Genomic DNA, 18,749 nt, shown 5'->3' on the forward strand with positions numbered 1-18,749 from the left:
TGTAACAACTGAAGTTACAGAATATTACATGTATCTTGCTCAGTAACTGAACCACCATTGAGCCTTACTGCTGAACTATGGGTTTATTTGCAGAGCCAGCAAGGTTAGGTTTTGGCAGTATAAACAATAGACGTCTGTGGTTAGAAGGCCAGGGAAAAAGGCAGAACTGCTGACCACGAAAGGGGGTCTGAGGAGGGGTTTAGAATCAGCTTAATCGACGTGAACCACTTAGAATGCGCCGTTACGAATATGCATAAAGCCCATTATTGTTAGTATATAAGGAGTTCTGGTACAATCAATAAATCGGATTCCTGCTGATCACTCATATTGAGCGTCTGGGTTTCCCCTCTATCGCGACAGGGAAGAAATATTTTCAAATTAAATTGATTTTGAAAAAAGATAATTCTTGAACAAATGCACCATTTTATTACCTAAATTAGTATAGTGAGTGTTAGCAAAAGACAGGAGATTTAAATCAGCTAATTGGCTAGCATGATTTAAAATGTAAAGATTTGGAATAAAGCTAACAGCCAATAACTGCCTGAATCTCTTTACAAAAATGAACTCAACAGGAAAAATACATCCCTTTAAAATGTGAGGAAATGTTTGCTGTGGCTTGGTGTGTTTTAGTCTCTTTCCATGTGTTCCAACTTTATTGACAAACAACTAATACAAAGGTACATCTAAAGAAAATACATTTTATTCTGAGACACGGATTTGAAATAAATCCCAACCAAAAAACAAAGACATTTGAAAAATCCAGGTTAACATGTAGAATTTAAAGGGAACAGAAAATTGTACTTCTGGGAGAAACATATAATTAATTGTAAATCAGGACATCTATGCACAACATCATTTCCAGAGAAGTACTTAAGTACTTCTAAAGTACTTTTTCCAAACTACCTTTTTATATCACAAACATAAGGTCCAATATAATCTTTTAATTTTAAATGTGAAAGCATGCTGGGGAAAGACATGTCCCAATCTTAGAAGTGGACACAGGTGTGTTTGCTTTTCTCCTCAATTGTATGTACATGAAGATAAGAACACAAACTAGTAATAGTACCAGTATAGCTGAGGTTCTGTGTCATATTCTAGATAGCCAGGTTTATTTATGGAAGAAAATAAGGGCGGTACTTAAAGCCAAATATGTCCTTAATACGTTGATTTTGAAGTCAATGTCATCTGACGATGCCACCAAGTAGCTGGTGAAACCCCAAAAACTTTCGCTTGGTTATAGCTAGTTTCCTTGAAATGTGAGGTCCTGCAGACTTGGGAGTTTTGTTTCTGGGAGGAGGTTGTCCTATGAGCAAACTATTATGTGAAAAAAAATATTTTCTGTTGTAGCTTTCTGCAACTCATTGAAAAGCAGAACATAACTTTAATAAAACAGTATGAATATTCAAATAGTATGAGTTATCTGATCAACATAAAAATCATTCACATAGTTTCCTGGACTAAAGGCAGTATTTTTGAGGACAGGGCAAGCTAAATGCAGCTTCATGTGGTTAATTCTGGTCTAAAGACATATTAGACCTGGTGCTTCACTTGAAGAACAATGTGTTCAACTGAACATGTTTCATCCTTTCAAAATACAGATTTTATATCAATATTCTGTATTTCCTCAGTGGTACAGCTCAGCTCCTGTGTTCTTTTGCCTTAAGCTTTTACAGAGCACATGTCTAACAAAGTCATCCTTTGTACTGGAACCAGACCAGATCTATTAAATAATAATTATTCTCTGACTACAGACACAACAGTCTGTTGAATGAACAACCTTGAGGTGAACTGGATTGTCAGCTACCAACAGCCACCTCAGACCGTAACTCCTCAGCTTTGTGAGCTCTTGGTATTGTGGATTTATAGAACAGATTCACAGAAAAGACATTTCTAATTGTCAAGCTTAACTCTGTGGGAAAGGCTATAACTGTTTAATAAACAGTCATAAATTTATTGGCATTCACTCATTGTTTGGTAGGCTTTGAGAGAGAAAAGCACTGTAAGACATGGGTGTCTCAGATAGCACACTGTCTATGAGCAGATGCTGAGAAAGCTGGGACTGTTCAGCCTGTGGAACAGAAGGGCTGGAGGGATCCTTAATCCATAAATACCTGACGGGAGGGGATGAAGAAGACTTCGTCAGAAGATGGGAGGGAACTCAGTGGTTCCCTGGGAAAGGCTGAGTCCATGTACACAAACAGAAAAGACAAGAAAATCCATCAAACATAAGGAAACATGTTTTCATTGTGAGAATTTTAAAAATACCTGAGCAGGTTGCTCAGGGAGGTCACGAATTCTCCATCCTTGAAGATACTCAAAACTCACCTGGCCATGCTTTTGGGCAGCTGGCTCAGGGTGGCCCTGCCCGGGCACGGGGTTGGACTGGGTGACCTCCTGAGGTTCTGCCACCCACAGTCACTGACACGGGTGTGACTAGGGAAGGAATGCCTTCCCTCCAAATAAGCAGCCCTGCAAAATATTTATGATAAGACACAACTCAAAGCAACTAACTAATCATATATGAAGCGTTGTTCCGGAATAGGTGGCTGTTAGTCAAAAGGTGCGTCAAAAATTTTTTTAATTGTTTGATTTCTGTTAATTTCTTCATGTGCATCTCACGAGAAACCCGATGGGGCAGAGCAGGACGCTGCAGGCCGGGAGCCTCCCGCGACAGCTCCGCAGCCTGGTGTGAGTCTCCTCGGGGACGGCAGGCCCTCACGGGGCCGCGGAGCTGCCTCGTGCCGCTGCACCGCCCTCCCTCTCACCCTGCGCCGGGGCCAGGCCGGGGCTGCCCGCCCTCCCCGGGGGAGGCGGCGCATCCCGCATCCTCTTGCGGGAGCGGGCCCGCGGGGCCGCGGCAGCGCCGGCAGGAGGAAGGCGCACTCTCCGCTCCTCTTCGCTTCTCTCCTTCTCCTCCTCTCAGCTCATCCCGCTCGTCCCTCCTCCCTCCCGGTGTGGCGGCGGCTCCTCCTCCCGCGTGTGACCCGGTGCCGCATGTGAGCGGGGAGGAGGGACCGCGCGGCGCGGGCCCCACTGTGGCGGCAGGAGGAGGAGCGGGAGCCGGCGTGCGGTGTCCCCCCGCAGCCTCATCGCTGGGCCCCGCCGGCACTCCCCATGCCCGTGTGGTGCTGCCGCTGCTCCCTGGCCGGTCACTTCAGGTGAGGCGGCAGCGGGGAGCGGCGGGGCGGCGCGGGAGCCGGGCCGCGGGGCGGCGGGCGGGGGCGGTGCGGGCAGGACGGGGACACCGGCGGGGCTGCGGCCTCCGCGGGGCTGCGGCGGCGAGCGCGGCGCTTACCCGGCCCCGCACGGCTCCGCCGGGGAAGGGATGGCAGTGGCGGGGCCCGGGCGGGCGCGTCGTGACCTTGGGCAGCGCCGAGGCGCAGCCGAGCCGGGGGCAGCCCGCGCCCGCTGATGCTCGGTGTTGCTCCGGGGTTCGCAGCGCTGCACCGCCCGGGATGCCGGCCCCAAGGGGCACCGCTCTGCCCGCTTACCTGGAGAAAATCCAGCAGTCTGGCAGTGTTAAATTCGCTTCTCGAAGTGTCAGCTTGAGACCAAATTCAGATTCCTTTTATATAACGAGTTTTCTGTTAACCGCCCACCACAGTCCGTTTCTTTATTTTTTTTTTTTCTTAAAGTACGTAATGTATTCTAGAATCTTTCAAAACTGCTTCCTGGAAAAGGTACCGTTTGTTTTAATAACCTGCAGCAAATTAGGTATTAGTTATTATCAAATTATTATTATTAGCTTTTTCAAATGGGAGAAAAACTGTTACATGTACATTGTGTTTTTTCTCTTAATGGGTTTTTTACATTAAAAAAAAGCAAAGCCGTGGATGCACACGTCGGCACATGTTTAGAATCTGGGCTATTGACAGAGTGTAGTTCTCCAGCTTATTTGGTGTGACCAGTATAAGATAGATTAAGCACTAGTGTTGTAACTGACTCATCTTGTGCCCACTTACACGTCTGCAGGACTAGAGCCGTAAGTAATTGTGCCAAATCCCCACCACTGTGAAGCTGTCTACCGTGAGTTTTATCAAGATAAAAACTTCTAGTACTTGGTGGCTTTCAGTGTTGTTCAGGGGTTATGAAGATGGTGGCCCCTAACTTCAGATCTTGCTGGGTGCTGGTATGATGTTCTTGCAAAGGAAGAGCATGCTCCTGACAACAGTCCTGCATATGCACTGCACTTTGTGTGTGGATGTTCCTGTGCAAAGAACAAGAAACTGCACATTGTGTGCAGATGTTCCTGGGCAAAATCACCGGTTTGGTAGTTTGTGATACACTAAGCTACACAGAAGCAACGTTTTTATTGTTAAAAGATCCTTTTGTAGCCTACAGCATTGTGCATATAGCCGTTAAAAGAAGTTTTGAAATGTTTCTTTCAGTTTTATGTACCACCAAGCCCAGCAAGTGTAATAAAACCACACTAAAGCATGCATGCTGCCTTTAAGACTGTCTTTTGCAAAACATAAGGTAGTATTGCCTTAGTCAAGTTTGAGCAAAGGCTGGAAAATAAAACAGTCTACCTGTTCCTTTCTAAAAGCAGAGGTGAAAAAATTAGGACGATAATTAGATATCCCCTCTCTGACTCTTCATCTAACTCATGCTGTTTGTATATTAGGTGTCTGCAAGAGTTAATGGGCAGCAGTAATCAAACAGTAAGCGTGTAATTTTGTTATTGTTGTTGTACTGCAGGGAATAGTGGTATCAAGTACTTTCCAAAATAAATACAGCCTCAGAATTGCTCCCCACCTTTTTTAACAATGCCATCAGAAAGATGTGTTAAAGAGTTTCCTAATGCTGTTGTTACTGCCCAGCTCTGTCTCCGGTTTACTTCAGACTTCCCCATTGAGGAAAGGCTTTTGAAAGAGAATCTTGGGTGCTGTGGGAGTTGAGGCAGTACATAGTGTACGTGGCTTCTTGAAGGCCCTGGGAATTGTATCAGTGTCTTACGGTTTTGGTCCTGTGTAGAAAATAATTGCTGAAACACTAGAATAGCTTTAAGATATGCAAATTCTTAGGAAATATATAAGAGTACTTTTATTTATTGTTAATAATTAACCATATTTGTAAAGAGAAACATTTTTAGAACTGTTGGTAGGGGTATTTTTAATTAAAAATTGGTTGTCCTTACTTTACAAAAGACTTCACAAAATATCTGCAGTAACAGACTATTCTTAATTTGACTCTCTCTTTCTAGCTCGACTGATAGTGTGTGCTTCTTCAATGACCTGGAAAGGTTTCAGAAAGGGCTCCTAAATAATTAAACAGAAAACATTATAAAGCAAGTCTTTGTATTCTAGAAGCACATCTAGATGGTGAAGAGTTACAAGAGAAACTTAAGTAGACTTTGCAGACAAAGAACTGAGAAATCTAGAAAAATGGCTCATCATGAAAGCAGTCTGCTGTGCAGGAGCTGATCTGACTGCATGGCAGTTCCTTCTGTAAAAACTTTTAACAGTGGTAGGATGGGTTATGTCTAGGGCTTAAAGGGATCGCTTCACAAGGATCCATCCTCACACCACTGCCGACTTTAGCTGGCCTCACTTCTGTCTGAATGGGAATTTGTTGAGGTGAAGTCTTGTGTGTAGCTCAGCCAGCAGGAAGGGATATAAATGCTGCTGTTGTACCTTAGCTGCTCCTTCAGGATTTTTCTGGCCTTAATGTTGTTAATTGGCTAGGCAGTGTGTATCTCCTCATTTGATAAGGATAATGAGGAATGAGATCTACTGTGTGTGGGATCAAAATAATGCTTTGGTTATACTTTGGCTTCGTATAAACTGAGATTAGAAATCTGCATTTCTGCAGAGCCATCTGTGCCTTTTTGTTATCCTTCTGTAGACTTGCTAGGAGAAAGTGGACTTTTAAAAATCTTCTGTTAGAAAAGCTGTGCTGAAGAGTAAAATTGTGTAGATTGGATAAAACGTATTTGTTTTGGTCTTGATTTTGCCAGTTTCTAGCTCTTGAAGTAAAACATCAAAAGCGATTTTTGAAGAGACTGTTCTGACAACAGTTCACTGTTTCATTTTAGTTTTCTCCCATCTGTCCTTCTTAATTAGAACTTACAGTGGCACTGAAACTGAAGGACAGCTTTTGAATTCCTTTGTTCAGTACTTTGGTGACAGCCTTGGGAGGAAGATTAAAAGAATGCCTTTAATTGAAGAAACTGTTCTGCCTGGGGACTCCCTTCTTACTCTGCCTGTAGTAATAATAGGTGAGTTTTTTCACTTTTTTAAAGATTCACTGTCACTGTCATTGCCTTTATAGACCTGCTGCATGAAATAATTTATTATTAAGTATCTAATGCTTAGGATCCTTAAAATGAAGATGTTTATTAGAGTAATACAGTTGTTATAATTAACAACAGTAGCATAAAATTATACTAAGGGACTGGTTGGAGTATATTTGAATTCAAATTATGCTTTGAGAAAATGAGCTGCAATATTTGGCAGCAGATACGGGAGTATTAACGGAAGAACTGTATTGATTCTAGTGTTGATGACATGGGGTTTGATTAATGTGATATGTCTATTTCAGGATGCGTGGAGGTTATCGATGGTACACTGGTAGAAATCTGTGGGGTCATCTGTGGGGAGACTGAAAAGCATAATGTAAAGTGTGTGTACTGTATGTTGGTTAGGTGCTAACCTCTCATTAATTGCCTTTTTCTCTGTTGCATCCATCATTAATGTCTAAATATTCTCCCATCTTTTCCAAAATGAATCCAAGTCAATTCAGCTAGTTTAAAACAATAAACTCTAGTCTTGACTGAACACTTAAAGGCTTGTATCTGTAAAATGTTGCTGAATGACAGGATAACAGAGGGAGGAGGCTCCATCGGTACACAACTTAATTTAGAGTGCCAGCATGATGTGTATTGGGCCAAGGTTTTTCAACAACAGCTGGTCACCAGCTCATTATCACCATGACTTCATGAGGGGATAAAGAAAAGATCTGAAGTAAAGAAGGTTTTCAATAATCTAGTCCAAAGCTGTTGGGACTAGAGCAAGTACCTGCAAACAAGCAGAGATTTTGGAGATTGATGTTGCAATATAATTGTGTTCGCAGTAAGTCTCCACAACTTTGAAAGACTGGTGTTTGTACAGGGCCTGTTCACAAACCTCTCTCTATGATAGTTTAAAATAGTGCTCATGTAACAGACTTACGTGTATGTGACAGACGTGAATCATTTGATGATTTCTGCATCACAGTTGAAGAGAACAGTTTTCTAGCATTTTGTCAGCCTTAGTATAGCTTTGCCATATGAGTTAATGACTCATAAACTGAGTTAATGACTCAGTTTCCAATGTTTAGTTTTGCAAATATGCATTATGCAAATACCTGTGCTCAATACTTATTTTGTCTAGAGAGCCTTTCTAGGTGCTGACACCAAACGCAGCTGCCTTGACCACTTCTCTCTCCATCGTCCAAATGCTTTTTCACGGATATATTTGAGACACCTTGCAAGCTGATCTTCTCCACTGGCAGCCTACTATCACTGAAGAGCCTTTGAAGGGATCTAAAATGATTTGATAATGTAGTAGAAGAGTATGAAAATAATTGTCATCCTCCCCCATATATAAACACTGTTTTCTACTTGTTTAATAACTTCTGTGCAGTACCTGTGTTGGGAAGAAACGGATACATTCCATTGGGGTTGAACAATTTCATGCTGAAACTCTTAAGTTTAGAGCGTGTTCTGCGCTAAACATTTTTATCTTCTGCACTAGTTTTGATCATTACTGTGTAGACAGTGTTGTCACTTCTCATCCAAACAACAAGGTTGTTATGATACTTGAAGCTGAATATTTGCTTTAAATTTAGACACGTAGTGTAAAGGTGGTTGTACTATAGTTTGCTGTTGATCAGAAGATTTTGCTGATATTCAAACAAACTTCTAACTGCTTCTTAAATGAACAGGGCCATGGGGTTTTCAATTATATTGATTGTACAACTAAAGTTTGTATAATAGTAATATCTCTTAGTTGCAGTCAGAGCTGTTATTGGAGGTACTGTGTGTAAATAAAGAACAAACCTCTCAGGTATTAATTTCTCATTTCAAAACGATTTTTTTCTCTTTTTCCCAAGAATTTCTGAGAAAATTATAGCAAGTCTAATTGCAGACCTTGCAGCTGAATCTTCATCTTGTGTGTTCTTGACAGCATATCCTCAAGGGAATTCCTTTCCCTTGGACTTAGTCTGCTTAAAGAATCGGAACTGGGTTTGGATCAGCTCTCTGGATGGTCCCAGAAAAGTTCAGGGAGCTCAGTGACAGTAATTCACCTTAACGTAATCCCATCCTCAGTAATCTCCTTGGCCCTTGCCAGCCTTTGGGCAACATTTGTTACCCATTAAGTTCTTTACGGCTTATCCAGTAGGAATGAACTTCAGCATGGCATCCTTGGCCAAGGCACACATTTTCCCCTTCCTATTGTGGACTAACTTTGTTTATACTCCAGCAGGAAAAAAAAGCTAGCTGTGCACTTGTAAAAAGATAGAAAATTCTTTACTGTGTTCAAGTTAAAATTCTAAAAACAGTTAAGAATTTACTCAGCCGTGGGAATGCCTGTGAGCTATTGGTATAATTAAAGTGTTTTCATAATTTCATTTGATTTTGATGTGGGTAGTTTCTCTGTATTGGTACAGGTCTCTCACATCCATTTCATGGCAAATGGGTGACAGGAGGAGCTTGCATCTTTAAGCCTTAAATTCCTGGACTGAAGCATATCCAGCTATCTTGTGTTGATCAGTTTGTGGGAGGGCAGAACAGTGTGAGAGTAAGGAAGAACTTTTTCACTGTCTTTAGATTCTTTAGATGATTTTCTTGTAGTCTATGGTTGTGACCAGTCTATGTGCACAGCATTGTAATAAAGTATGAGATACCCTGCCACTGAGGACCAGGTGAGTATAGCCTGCTGAAAGAGGAAAAAGAGATCCAATGTATGAGGAGACTGGGAATGAACAGGATCTCAGCGAAGTAATGGGGGATTTAGGGACTGAGGAACTGGAAAAGGGAGAAGAGACAGGCATTGGAGAAGTGGGATTGTTAACGCGTGATGAAAACAGTGTGTGCAAAGGCGATGGGGAAAAGTAAATGGTCTGTGAACTCCTGACATCAAGAGCTGAAATGGTTAGAAGTAAGAACAAACATCCTGCTATATAAAAGTATGAATAAATTTGTAACTTAAGCCCAGAATTTGCATAGGGTGTGCGCTAAATACCATGTGTGCAAACAAAGACAAAGTACTCACAAGTGCCTCATTAGGAGAACACTGTGCTTTTCATTCAGTTTATGAGGAAGAGGAGCCATAGAAATAACAATACATAGCCACATATTTAAATTCTGTATCCTAGCACATACTTTTCTGATTTAGCTTTTGATATCTGACTATGCGACATGAATGTTACTTCTGTATTTGCATGTGATAAATATGGTCCCCTACTTTGTTTAATACTAGTCAAATAAATAGAAATGTTTACCTTACGGTAATGGTTTGGTCTCATCTATCTCATACCTTTAATAACATTTTAAAAATGTCTATTAAAATTGCAGCAATTCCCATATACAAATTGAAAATGCTACAAAACCGATAAAAGTGTTGGACTTGATACTCTTGCTGAACAATGAATGTGGTCTTACATGAGTTTCTTGTACTTTACCACTTACCTACAGGAGGTCTGTGTTCACTTAGCTTCTATGTTGCTGTTTTGTTGTGCCTGTAACTTTTCATCTAACTTTCAGTCTTAAGCTTTCTGCTTGTCTCTTTCGTCCTTTTATTTTATGGACAGACCTGAAGATCATGTATTCCAGATTGTCTTTCTGCTCTGTGTTGTACAGTGCCTATGGGAATGCAGTAATATTCAGATATCACCATGACTGACAGGCAGACCATTATCTGTCAGGACATTTTTACACAAGAATAGTGAATTTGACATACTAAATTAGGGAATTTCTTTATATGCATTTAGTTTCCTGGTGTAAAAGTCACAGATCTGTTTCTTTTTACCTGAAAAAAATTTTGCTTTGTTTATTTGGAGGATGGCCCTATAAAAAGCTCTACTTTACTGCAAAGTTTATAAGTTGCTTTGAGTCAAAACAGTCTGGCATTATACTACTTCAGTACTATTTTGTCACTGTATATTTAGTGATTAACAAACTGTAGATTATAAACATTTTTACTAAAGCAGTAATTTTTTTTCTTTAATAGGAAATGGACCTTCAGGAATTTGCCTTTCTTACCTGCTCTCTGGATACAGGCCATATTTGTCTCCTGAAGCTATACACCCAAACCCCATTCTACATACAAAATTAGAAGAAGCTCGACATCTTTCCATTGTTGATCAAGTAAGCTTTGGTTGCCATCTTGTCTAGGTCTTTTCCTACTGCGAGCATTAATGCATTAATAAGTTATTTTGTTACTCTGTTAATTTAAATAGAATCAACTCATGACCATTGGATCCAAACCTGGGTTGTGTAGTGTTCTTTGTGGTTCTTGAAGGCTTTTAGTTTGTAGTGTTTTTCTGTTTTACAGTCTACTCTTTGTTGTGTTCTTACTACCTGCCAGGAGTGTCTAAAGCATGACTTGGTCAGTGGCTGATGCAGGACTTCCAGTTGCAGGACTTCCTGATGTTTGGGCACTATCACCAGGGAACACATGCTACTAACATACTTAAAAGTACACATAGTTCAAGTTAAAATATTCGCAAATACTACAATTTTTACTAAGATTTGATTTTTAGTTATGTGGGGAACATATATCCTCTATCAACACAACCCATTTTTCTTTTTGGAACAGTATGCATCCTTCAGTGTTTGTGTTGTATTGACAGTCGCTCTTGTGCTGTAGTTGTTATCCTTCTATGCATCCAAATTTTCTGTCTGATTTGATTGGTTAAATCTTCTCCAGCATTTTTCTTTCCATTTGTCCATTTGTTTGCCATGTTAACACTGTTTTCCACTCACTGCACAGTACTCCTGATGGATTACTGACAATGCTATCACTGTATTGCCTTTGTGAGTAATTTATTTGAAATACAAACATGGATTTATGTTTGTAGGGGGTGAGTAGGGGTTTGTTTGGCTTTGGATTTTGGAGGGTGCTTTTGTTTCAGTGCTGTGCTATTTGCATGTAATGTTTACCCTAGGTCTCAAGGTCTTTTTCTTTTGCAGGAAAGTAAGCTGACTAAGTTTTGGCTACAGATGTTTCATGTATTTCATCCTCCCCTGACCCCCTGATATTTTGCCTAATTAGGAAGCTAAGCTGTACTGTCTTTGTCAGCAAAAATTGGTCTTATGTCCAATTCTTTCTTCAAATCTCTATTTTCTCTTCAAATATTTGCTATTGCATAATTTTTTCAATTATTGCAATTTTTAGAACAAGACTGGTTAATAGATGCTGAAATGTGAACATTTTATAAAGTTCTAGAAATTTTGCTCAACATTAACTGCTGGGTAAAATAATCCTAGTTTTAATTTTTAAAAATAATGCTTATAATATCTCCATTATTTCAAAATACAATACAGTTAGTGTTGGAACTAGCTAAAAGCTGTCAAAAGAGCCTTTTCTACTTGATGTTTAAAGCTTAATGTTTTTAGATTCCAATTTTGCTTTATCAAAATGGGGCTCCTAGAAATATTAGCAGTCCCTTGTTAAAAGCAATGTTCTTTCTATAAATACAGGTGTTACTAAGTTGCTCTGATCTCTATTTGTCTACATACTTCTTGTTCTACAATGAATTTTAAATAGTGACTTGCCCCAGAACTGCTGTTATTAACATGTAATTTTTAAATGAGTGAGGTGTATTATTCAGAGTTACACAGAACTGAATCATAGCAGTTATTTCTGAAAAGTGTTGTGATTGAATCTCTACATTAAGTACCTTTACCTAAAGTGCAATTTGAATTAATTTTGTTTTCTGTTGCAATTCAACTTCTGTATATCAGAATAGCATGATGCTGCATGTTTTTCAAAATTTGTCATCCTTCAGGATCTGGAGTACCTGTCAGAAGGCCTTGAAGGACGCTCCTCAAACCCAGTTGCAGTGCTTTTCGATACGTTGCTTCACCCTGATGCTGACTTTGGCTATGACTACCCACCTGTTCTGCACTGGAAGTTAGAACAGCATAATTATATTCCCCACATAGTGCTTGGAAAAGGACCACCTGGGGGGGCTTGGCATGTGAGTAAAAATTTCATCTCACTCCTAGGGTAAATTGATAACTCTGTGTTTTGGGATTTTTCTTACTACCTAGGGCTGTTTTAGATAGTAATGCCAGTTGCAGTTTCAACTGCTCACTTGCCAAAGCCCAGGTAAGTGGGGGATATGAGAAAGGAAGGAAGAAATTGCCCTCTATTTGGGTGTTTGTGACCATGACTGCTGTCTTATATTACCAGGTTTTTTGTTCGTTTAAATTTAATGAACTATTATGAAGAGTATTTTCTTTAACTTTTTTTTTTGTCTGCACTGTTTCCAGGTGCTTTTGTACAAAATCTTAAATCTCGATGTCTTTTTATGTCACTTTCACATGTTTTTCTTCCTCTTTTGTATTTTAAATAACTTGCTTTTAGTTTCACTTGCACATGCTCTCTCGTCACCTTCTTCTTTATTTGATCATATAGTTGCTTATTATCTACATGTAACACAAAAATGGTTCATCAGTTCTTCATGTAATGTCCTGGTCTTATGTTGTGTTCTGGTATTTTGTTGCTCTAAGTGAGTACAATAAGAAGACCTTCACTGGTTTTTATATAAATTTGAAATGTGTCTGGTCATGCATCTTCATGTTTTCTCCATAGTCCATGGAAGGCTCTATGCTAACCATCAGTTTTGGAGACTGGATGGAATTGCCTGGCCTCAGCTTTAAGGAGTGGGCAGCTAGCAAACGCAGGTAAAGATACTGCATAATCTGTTTGGGAATCCTAGTTGCTATAAAAATCCAGATAACTGGAAAATATTTAAACTTCACTGTTCACAGAAGGGCTTCTTGTTTTGTTTATTAAATTGCCTGATGGCACTGGAAAAAACTGGGCAATGGTCAGGAAGAATAATTGCTCGTGAGTGCACCAAAAGCAAACGTACAGGCAACGGTGTGTTCCAGTAGCATTTGACAAAGAGTCACTTACTGAAAGCAGTTCTGATTAGAGGTGAGGGAAGATGGAGGAAGGAATTTCAAATCAACCGAAGTATTGTAAATTCCTCTTTCAACACAGATGCAGCTGAAGTTGCTGCACACACCAGCTTTCTTGTAATTCAGGAAGTTATGTAGTTCAGTATTTGCTTTTACAGGCAAAGCTGCAGCATCTTAAATCTATAAATTTTAAGAGAATAATTCAGTATTTCAGTGTTAGTTTGTAGCAGTAAGTTTCTTGAAAAACTTGAGAAGAAAAGTTACTTTTGTGCAAGCTCACTGTTTTTACTTCAGTTCATAAAGGTCTGTGTCAGCAGATGAATCTAGGAACACTCCATGAGCTTTTTCTAAAATTTTAATTTTTTTGACTTTGCTCTAGCAAAATTAAAGGAAGTTGGTTTTGTACCATGTATGGGAAAAGAAGAAGTAGAGTTACTTGAGCATATGTCTTTAAGGGCGGACTGTTACTCATTTCAGGACAACCCTTGAAGTGAAGAAACTGTAGCTTTGTTCTTTAATCCTTTTCTTAGATAACCCCAGCAATCTTGCCTCCTTATTAACTGAAATCCCATAAGCTGCTTATTATCTGAAGCTATATATTATAGTTTTCAACAATGCTAAAACCAGAAATGCTGACCTGTTGTACTACAATTAAACAACCTTCTTTAAAAGGATTGATGATAATGTAAACTTCTAGTCATGTAGAACAGTTTCCTAAGTTTCCTTGTAAGAGGTGTCACAGTCACATTATCCTCTTCCAATAAATATCTCATGAGGATTTTCAGAGCCGTAACCTGAGCATTTAAAAGTACATATGCTATTATCTTGTTAATCTAAGAAAATGAATAGCCTGATTACTTGTAAATATGATTTTAAGTGTAATTTAGTGGCAATCCTGATGTTCAGTACTGTTTATTTTGCCTTCTTCCTAGAGCTTACTTCTAAAGAAGCAGCAAAATTCATGCAACTGTTCCAAATAATTACACTGTCAGCTATTTTTTCTTACGAGACTGCAATAATCACGAGAAAAGCACAGATGTAATAGCAGGGTTGCAGTGCAAAAATATTTTTTGTTGAACACTTGAACCTCACAATCCTATTTACATAGTTGCACTAACACTCTGTGTCATGTTTGCTTTGCTCACTCATGTGACACAGAACTACTTCATTTGATACTTAGTGAACTTAACTGTACCCAAGGGAGAGGTCTTTTGTAAAGTATAATGAATACTTGGTTCCAGTAACATTGAACCTGGAGTTTCAAAATTAGCACTTAACTATGACATTTAATTAATTAGATTGTAAGTAAGTGTATTCTCACTGAGTACAAGTTTAGCCAGTATTGTACTGCTGATAGCTGTGATGTTAAACTTTGTAAAATACTTCCATATGGAGCTGACGTGATACTCCAGAGCTTTGTTACACCTAATTTGTCAAACACCATAGCACTTTACATTGTATAAAGACTTAAACCTGTATTTTAAAAGTTAGCTTGTCTTGTGTATCAGAAAACAAGAGAAAAAATAAATGCCTTTAAAGATGATGAACTCAGTGTCGGTTACACTGAACAGATTCAGTCCTCTTAAATTTGCTCTGTCATGTGATATTTCATATCTGATATTCAAATTACCAATAAGGTCTATTTATTAACTGGAACCATTTAATTTTGTTTCAGAAATATAAAGAGTGATCGAGTAATGCCAGAGGAAATAGCTTGTTATTATAAAAACTATGTTAAAGTCATGGGCCTCCAAAAGAATTTCAGAGACAATGTTTATATAACATCAGTGTCCAGGCTTTACCGAGAAAAGGATGATGAAGGTAGCAGTCAACAAAATGAGGATATTTCAACACAGCATTTGGAAATGGAAGATGGACAGAAATCACTTATTAAGAGAAACTGGGAAGTCAGAGGTTATCAGCGAGCAACAGATGGTTCTCATGTGCCCTTCTGCCTCTTTGCTGAGAATGTGGCTCTTGCAACTGGCACCTTTGATTCTCCTGGCCGACTGCAAGTTGAAGGAGAAGACTTTCCTTTTGTCCTCCATTCCATGTCTGACTTCGGAGCTGCAATCAGCAAAGGAAAGTTACGTGGGAAGGCAGACCCTGTGTTGATTGTGGGTGCTGGACTAACAGCAGCTGATGCAGTACTATGTGCCTATAACAACAACATCCCAGTAGTCCATGTGTTTCGTAGAAGAGTTACCGATACAAGCCTAATTTTCAAACAGTTACCTAAAAAGCTTTACCCTGAATACCATAAGGTCTATCATATGATGTGTACTCAGTCTCATACCATGGACTCTAATCAACATTCTGCTTACACTAGTTTCCCTGAACACAATGTACTTTCCTTCAAGCCTGAAATGAAATGTGTTCTTCAGAGCGCCTCCGGACTGAAGAAAATTTTGAAGTTTTCTGTAGCCTTAGTTCTGATAGGTTCTCACCCAAATCTTTTCTTTTTAAAGGACCAAGGACATAGCATAGGTCATCACTCTAATCAGCCTATCACATGCAAGGGGAATCCTATAGAGATTGATCCATACACTTACGAATGCACTAAAGAAGCCAACCTCTTTGCTTTAGGGCCTCTGGTGGGAGACAACTTTGTACGGTTTTTAAAAGGAGGTGCACTGGGCATTGCACGATGCTTGGCAATAAGACAAAAGAAGAAACATGAATTGATTGAAAGTGAGGATGGAGGAGGTGATGGGGTACCATAAATGAGACATTAGAAACTCTCACATCCAGGATTACAGATGTAGTCTTAACAGAAAACTCACTGGCAGCAAAAGTTGATAGCAGTCACATTTCTGTTGTGTACAAGTAACCTGCGCTTGTATTGCTTGGTAAAGGATGCTGATACTACAATATTTCATTCTTTAGAAATACAAAAAATTGATCTGCTATTTCAACTGATCTCAACTGGAATTGCTTCCAGATAAACAGAAAATGAGACTAACTTATCTTGGCCTGCCTGCCTGTCATCTCTTGCTCAACTACAAGAGCAGACTTCGTCTGTGAAAAGCAATGCCTACCAGAGTGGCTTTACATTTTAGTGTCAAATGTGACAAAAATACTCTTACCATGAAATTTAAATAACTTCTAAAAGCAGAAAGCTTGTTTAATACAAAATGATTCTTTGTCCCAAAGCAAATTTGGAGCCTTCTGCTTGAAGCAAGGATTTTATTTATTTGCCACAGTAATACTTGGAATGAGCACTTAGCAAAATGGTTTCTACTGTAAGAAGGACTTCTGTAAGCAAGAAGTATTCCTTAACGGTTTTAAATTATCCTGGTAATTGGAATAAAAGAATAAGCATTCCCATTTAATCTTTAATAACGATTTGACACAATCCATTAATGTTTCTTCACACTATGCCTAGAGTTGGGTGAGTGCACAAAGACTAACATGAGATGTTCCCCTACAGTGATATGTACATTTCTGAGAATACGCATTAACATAAACAATAAAGTACTCATATAAGTGCTCTTATTACAGTGTCAATATAAAGAGTATCTAGTGTACTTCTGAAAAATTAAGTACATGAGAAAATTAAGGGGTTTTTGCTTCCAAGCTCAGGAAGACTGAATGGGATCACTTGGCTGATGAAGGTGGGGTGGGTGATAGATATTCTCATCTCCCATTTGACCAAAAATTGGTTCTCTTTTTTTTCTAGAGCAGCACATGATAGTGAAATATATTGGCCTGCAATTTTTGAAACTTAAGAAAGGCTTGTATCTTACAGCCAGCTAAAAAATAAACCAATCTCAAAACAAACATGCAAAAGTTCCTTTAAATCTTAAAGCTTATGAAAGACAAAGACTTAACTTGTACCTACCTCTGAATCCAAGTTTCATCTTTCTGCTTCATAATGTAAGACCTAGATTTCATTTGCTGGGTTTTACAGTAGTTAGTTTACCTAAACACACTCATAGGTTTCGTACCATAGTGAGGTTAACTTAGGAAAGTGAACACCCTGAACTCCGAATAGACAAAAGTGATTGGTTTTAACTGGTTTTTTCCCAAATGTTTTAATTCAGGTCCAATGTGATGGAATAGATATTATTTTTCTGTTTGGGTTTTTTTTATGTTAAAGAATGTCGTGTTAGTTTAAGGTATTGTGTTCACATGATTAAAAATCTCCATATTAGAACTTCAACAGATTTTAAAAAGGAAGTTAGGCTTTGTGAAACTGCTAGTGCTTGCTGGTTTCCCAGCTGTCTTAACTTTCCTAAGTTGTAGACAGCTGTATTCAATAAATGCCTGTTTTCTGTGCCTACTCAATTACAGGGTTCTGTGGCTACTGCAGGTCTTTATGCATCTGAGTAAGTTACTCAGACTTTGGACATAGAAGTTGAAAAGGTACAGTATGCAAGGATTAAAACTACTATTTTCAGTGGAAGTCCAAAATAATTTATGAAATTATGCTACAACTAATAATAAATTTTAGTCTAGAGCCACTTAATAGCATAAACACAAACAAAGGAGCATTTCTATCAATTTCTGCATTGCCCACATGGTTGGCTTTAGCCACACATTGTCAGTACCAGTTAAGATACTTTTTATACTGATATTGAACTGATTTTAATTCCACTAAAGTCTAAGCTTGTTTTCTTCATATTTTAATTTGAGATTCTACAATTTACCTTCTCTGGCAGAAACTGTGTATATAGAAACCAATTCTAAACCTGTGATACCTAATAATTTTAACTGTTAAAAGTGCTAAATACTTCCTTATAGAACTTTATTGCAGTTAAGTTATTGGGAATACATCTGCACTGTGATCAAATTCCTGCAGTTTTGTATCAATATAAATGTCCAAATACAACATATGGCATGTTACTGCATTTTCATTTGTCACAGGAGACTTTTAAAATGCCAGCAAAACAAAGATCTACTTAGCAGTTATTTTGCAAAAAGGGAAAAAAACCTTTAAATGGCTCAATTTCTAGCCTCAGCTGCTGCAGCTACTCACAAGCTGCGTGTGTTGTAGTAACAATTTTGCAGCAGAGATCTTTGACCTATTATTACACAAGTATCTTTCACTGCAATCTTACAGCACCTTGAGGTTTAACTGCTTTTTTTTTATCAATCTTGCCAGTATTTTTGAGATAAAAAGTTGCATGCAAGACCCCCTAGTTGGGCAGAGACATTTCAGTGGTAATGTTTATTAAGCCAGTATAAAAATATTTTTTCAACCAAAGCTTTGCTAAAAGATCATCTTTTGTCTTCTAGGAAGTGCTAGATTTAAAGTTGTAGCTGGACTTTTTCACTTTTGCCTTTCTGATTTTGAGAGAAATTTCTGTTTCTCTCCTCTTACTTATTTTGAGGAACTAGGTGATAGAAAACTTCAGGCTTTGCCTTAAGATAGTTTTCCCTACAGCACTGCATTTATTGTGAATTAGATGTTGGCACTGAATAGTGTCTTTTGGGGAAACACGTTGTTTCTCAGATTAGAAAAAAACCAAGCATTTGAATTTCCTGTGTAATATAATAATTTGCAGAAGGGAGACTGCTTCTTTCAGCACTTCTTTCACTGAGAAGGGTAAACTTTTAAATATCATGGATTTTAAAAGGATACTTAGTACTTAAGATCTATTACTAAAATACAGAC

At 38.8% G+C, this 18,749-nt stretch overlaps 1 protein-coding gene and 1 long non-coding RNA gene across 3 annotated transcripts; one reads left to right on the forward strand and one right to left on the reverse strand.

Moving 5' to 3' along the window:
- Positions 1 to 497: 497 nt before the first annotated feature.
- LOC121668258 lies at positions 498 to 3,570 on the reverse strand. The gene is made up of 3 exons (XR_006017328.1): positions 3,492 to 3,570; positions 2,326 to 2,469; positions 498 to 2,179 (listed from the first exon to the last, which is right to left on the reverse strand). It is a non-coding gene; the product is annotated as an uncharacterized LOC121668258 (long non-coding RNA).
- OSGIN2 (oxidative stress induced growth inhibitor family member 2) lies at positions 2,821 to 16,627 on the forward strand. Of its 2 annotated transcripts, none has more exons than XM_042035833.1 (6): positions 2,821 to 3,158; positions 6,063 to 6,217; positions 10,212 to 10,348; positions 11,992 to 12,183; positions 12,801 to 12,892; positions 14,808 to 16,627. In XM_042035833.1, the coding sequence occupies exons 1-6, from the start codon at positions 3,115 to 3,117 to the stop codon at positions 15,853 to 15,855; spliced, it is 1,668 nt and encodes a 555-aa protein (XP_041891767.1). In that variant the 5' UTR covers positions 2,821 to 3,114; the 3' UTR covers positions 15,856 to 16,627. The 2 variants fall into 2 exon arrangements, with proteins under 2 accessions (XP_041891767.1, XP_041891768.1); XM_042035834.1 differs by having other exon boundaries at positions 2,984 to 3,158; positions 6,035 to 6,217.
- The last annotated feature ends 2,122 nt before the right edge of the window (positions 16,628 to 18,749 follow it).

Source organism: Corvus kubaryi, unplaced genomic scaffold, assembly GCF_017639235.1.
Source record: "Corvus kubaryi isolate FWS band 111438036 unplaced genomic scaffold, C.kubaryi_AGA036_p1.0 37385, whole genome shotgun sequence".
Classification (NCBI taxonomy): Eukaryota; Metazoa; Chordata; class Aves; order Passeriformes; family Corvidae; genus Corvus; species Corvus kubaryi.

Excerpts from the sequence above, each read along its gene's own strand:
- OSGIN2 (XM_042035833.1), top strand. The coding sequence starts at position 3,115 with ATGCCCGTGTGGTGCTGCCGCTGCTCCCTGGCCGGTCACTTCAG. Across the intron at positions 12,184-12,800 it reads CACCTGGGGGGGCTTGGCAT|TCCATGGAAGGCTCTATGCT; the intron begins GTGAGTAAAAAT and ends TTTTCTCCATAG. Across the intron at positions 12,893-14,807 it reads TGGGCAGCTAGCAAACGCAG|AAATATAAAGAGTGATCGAG; the intron begins GTAAAGATACTG and ends ATTTTGTTTCAG.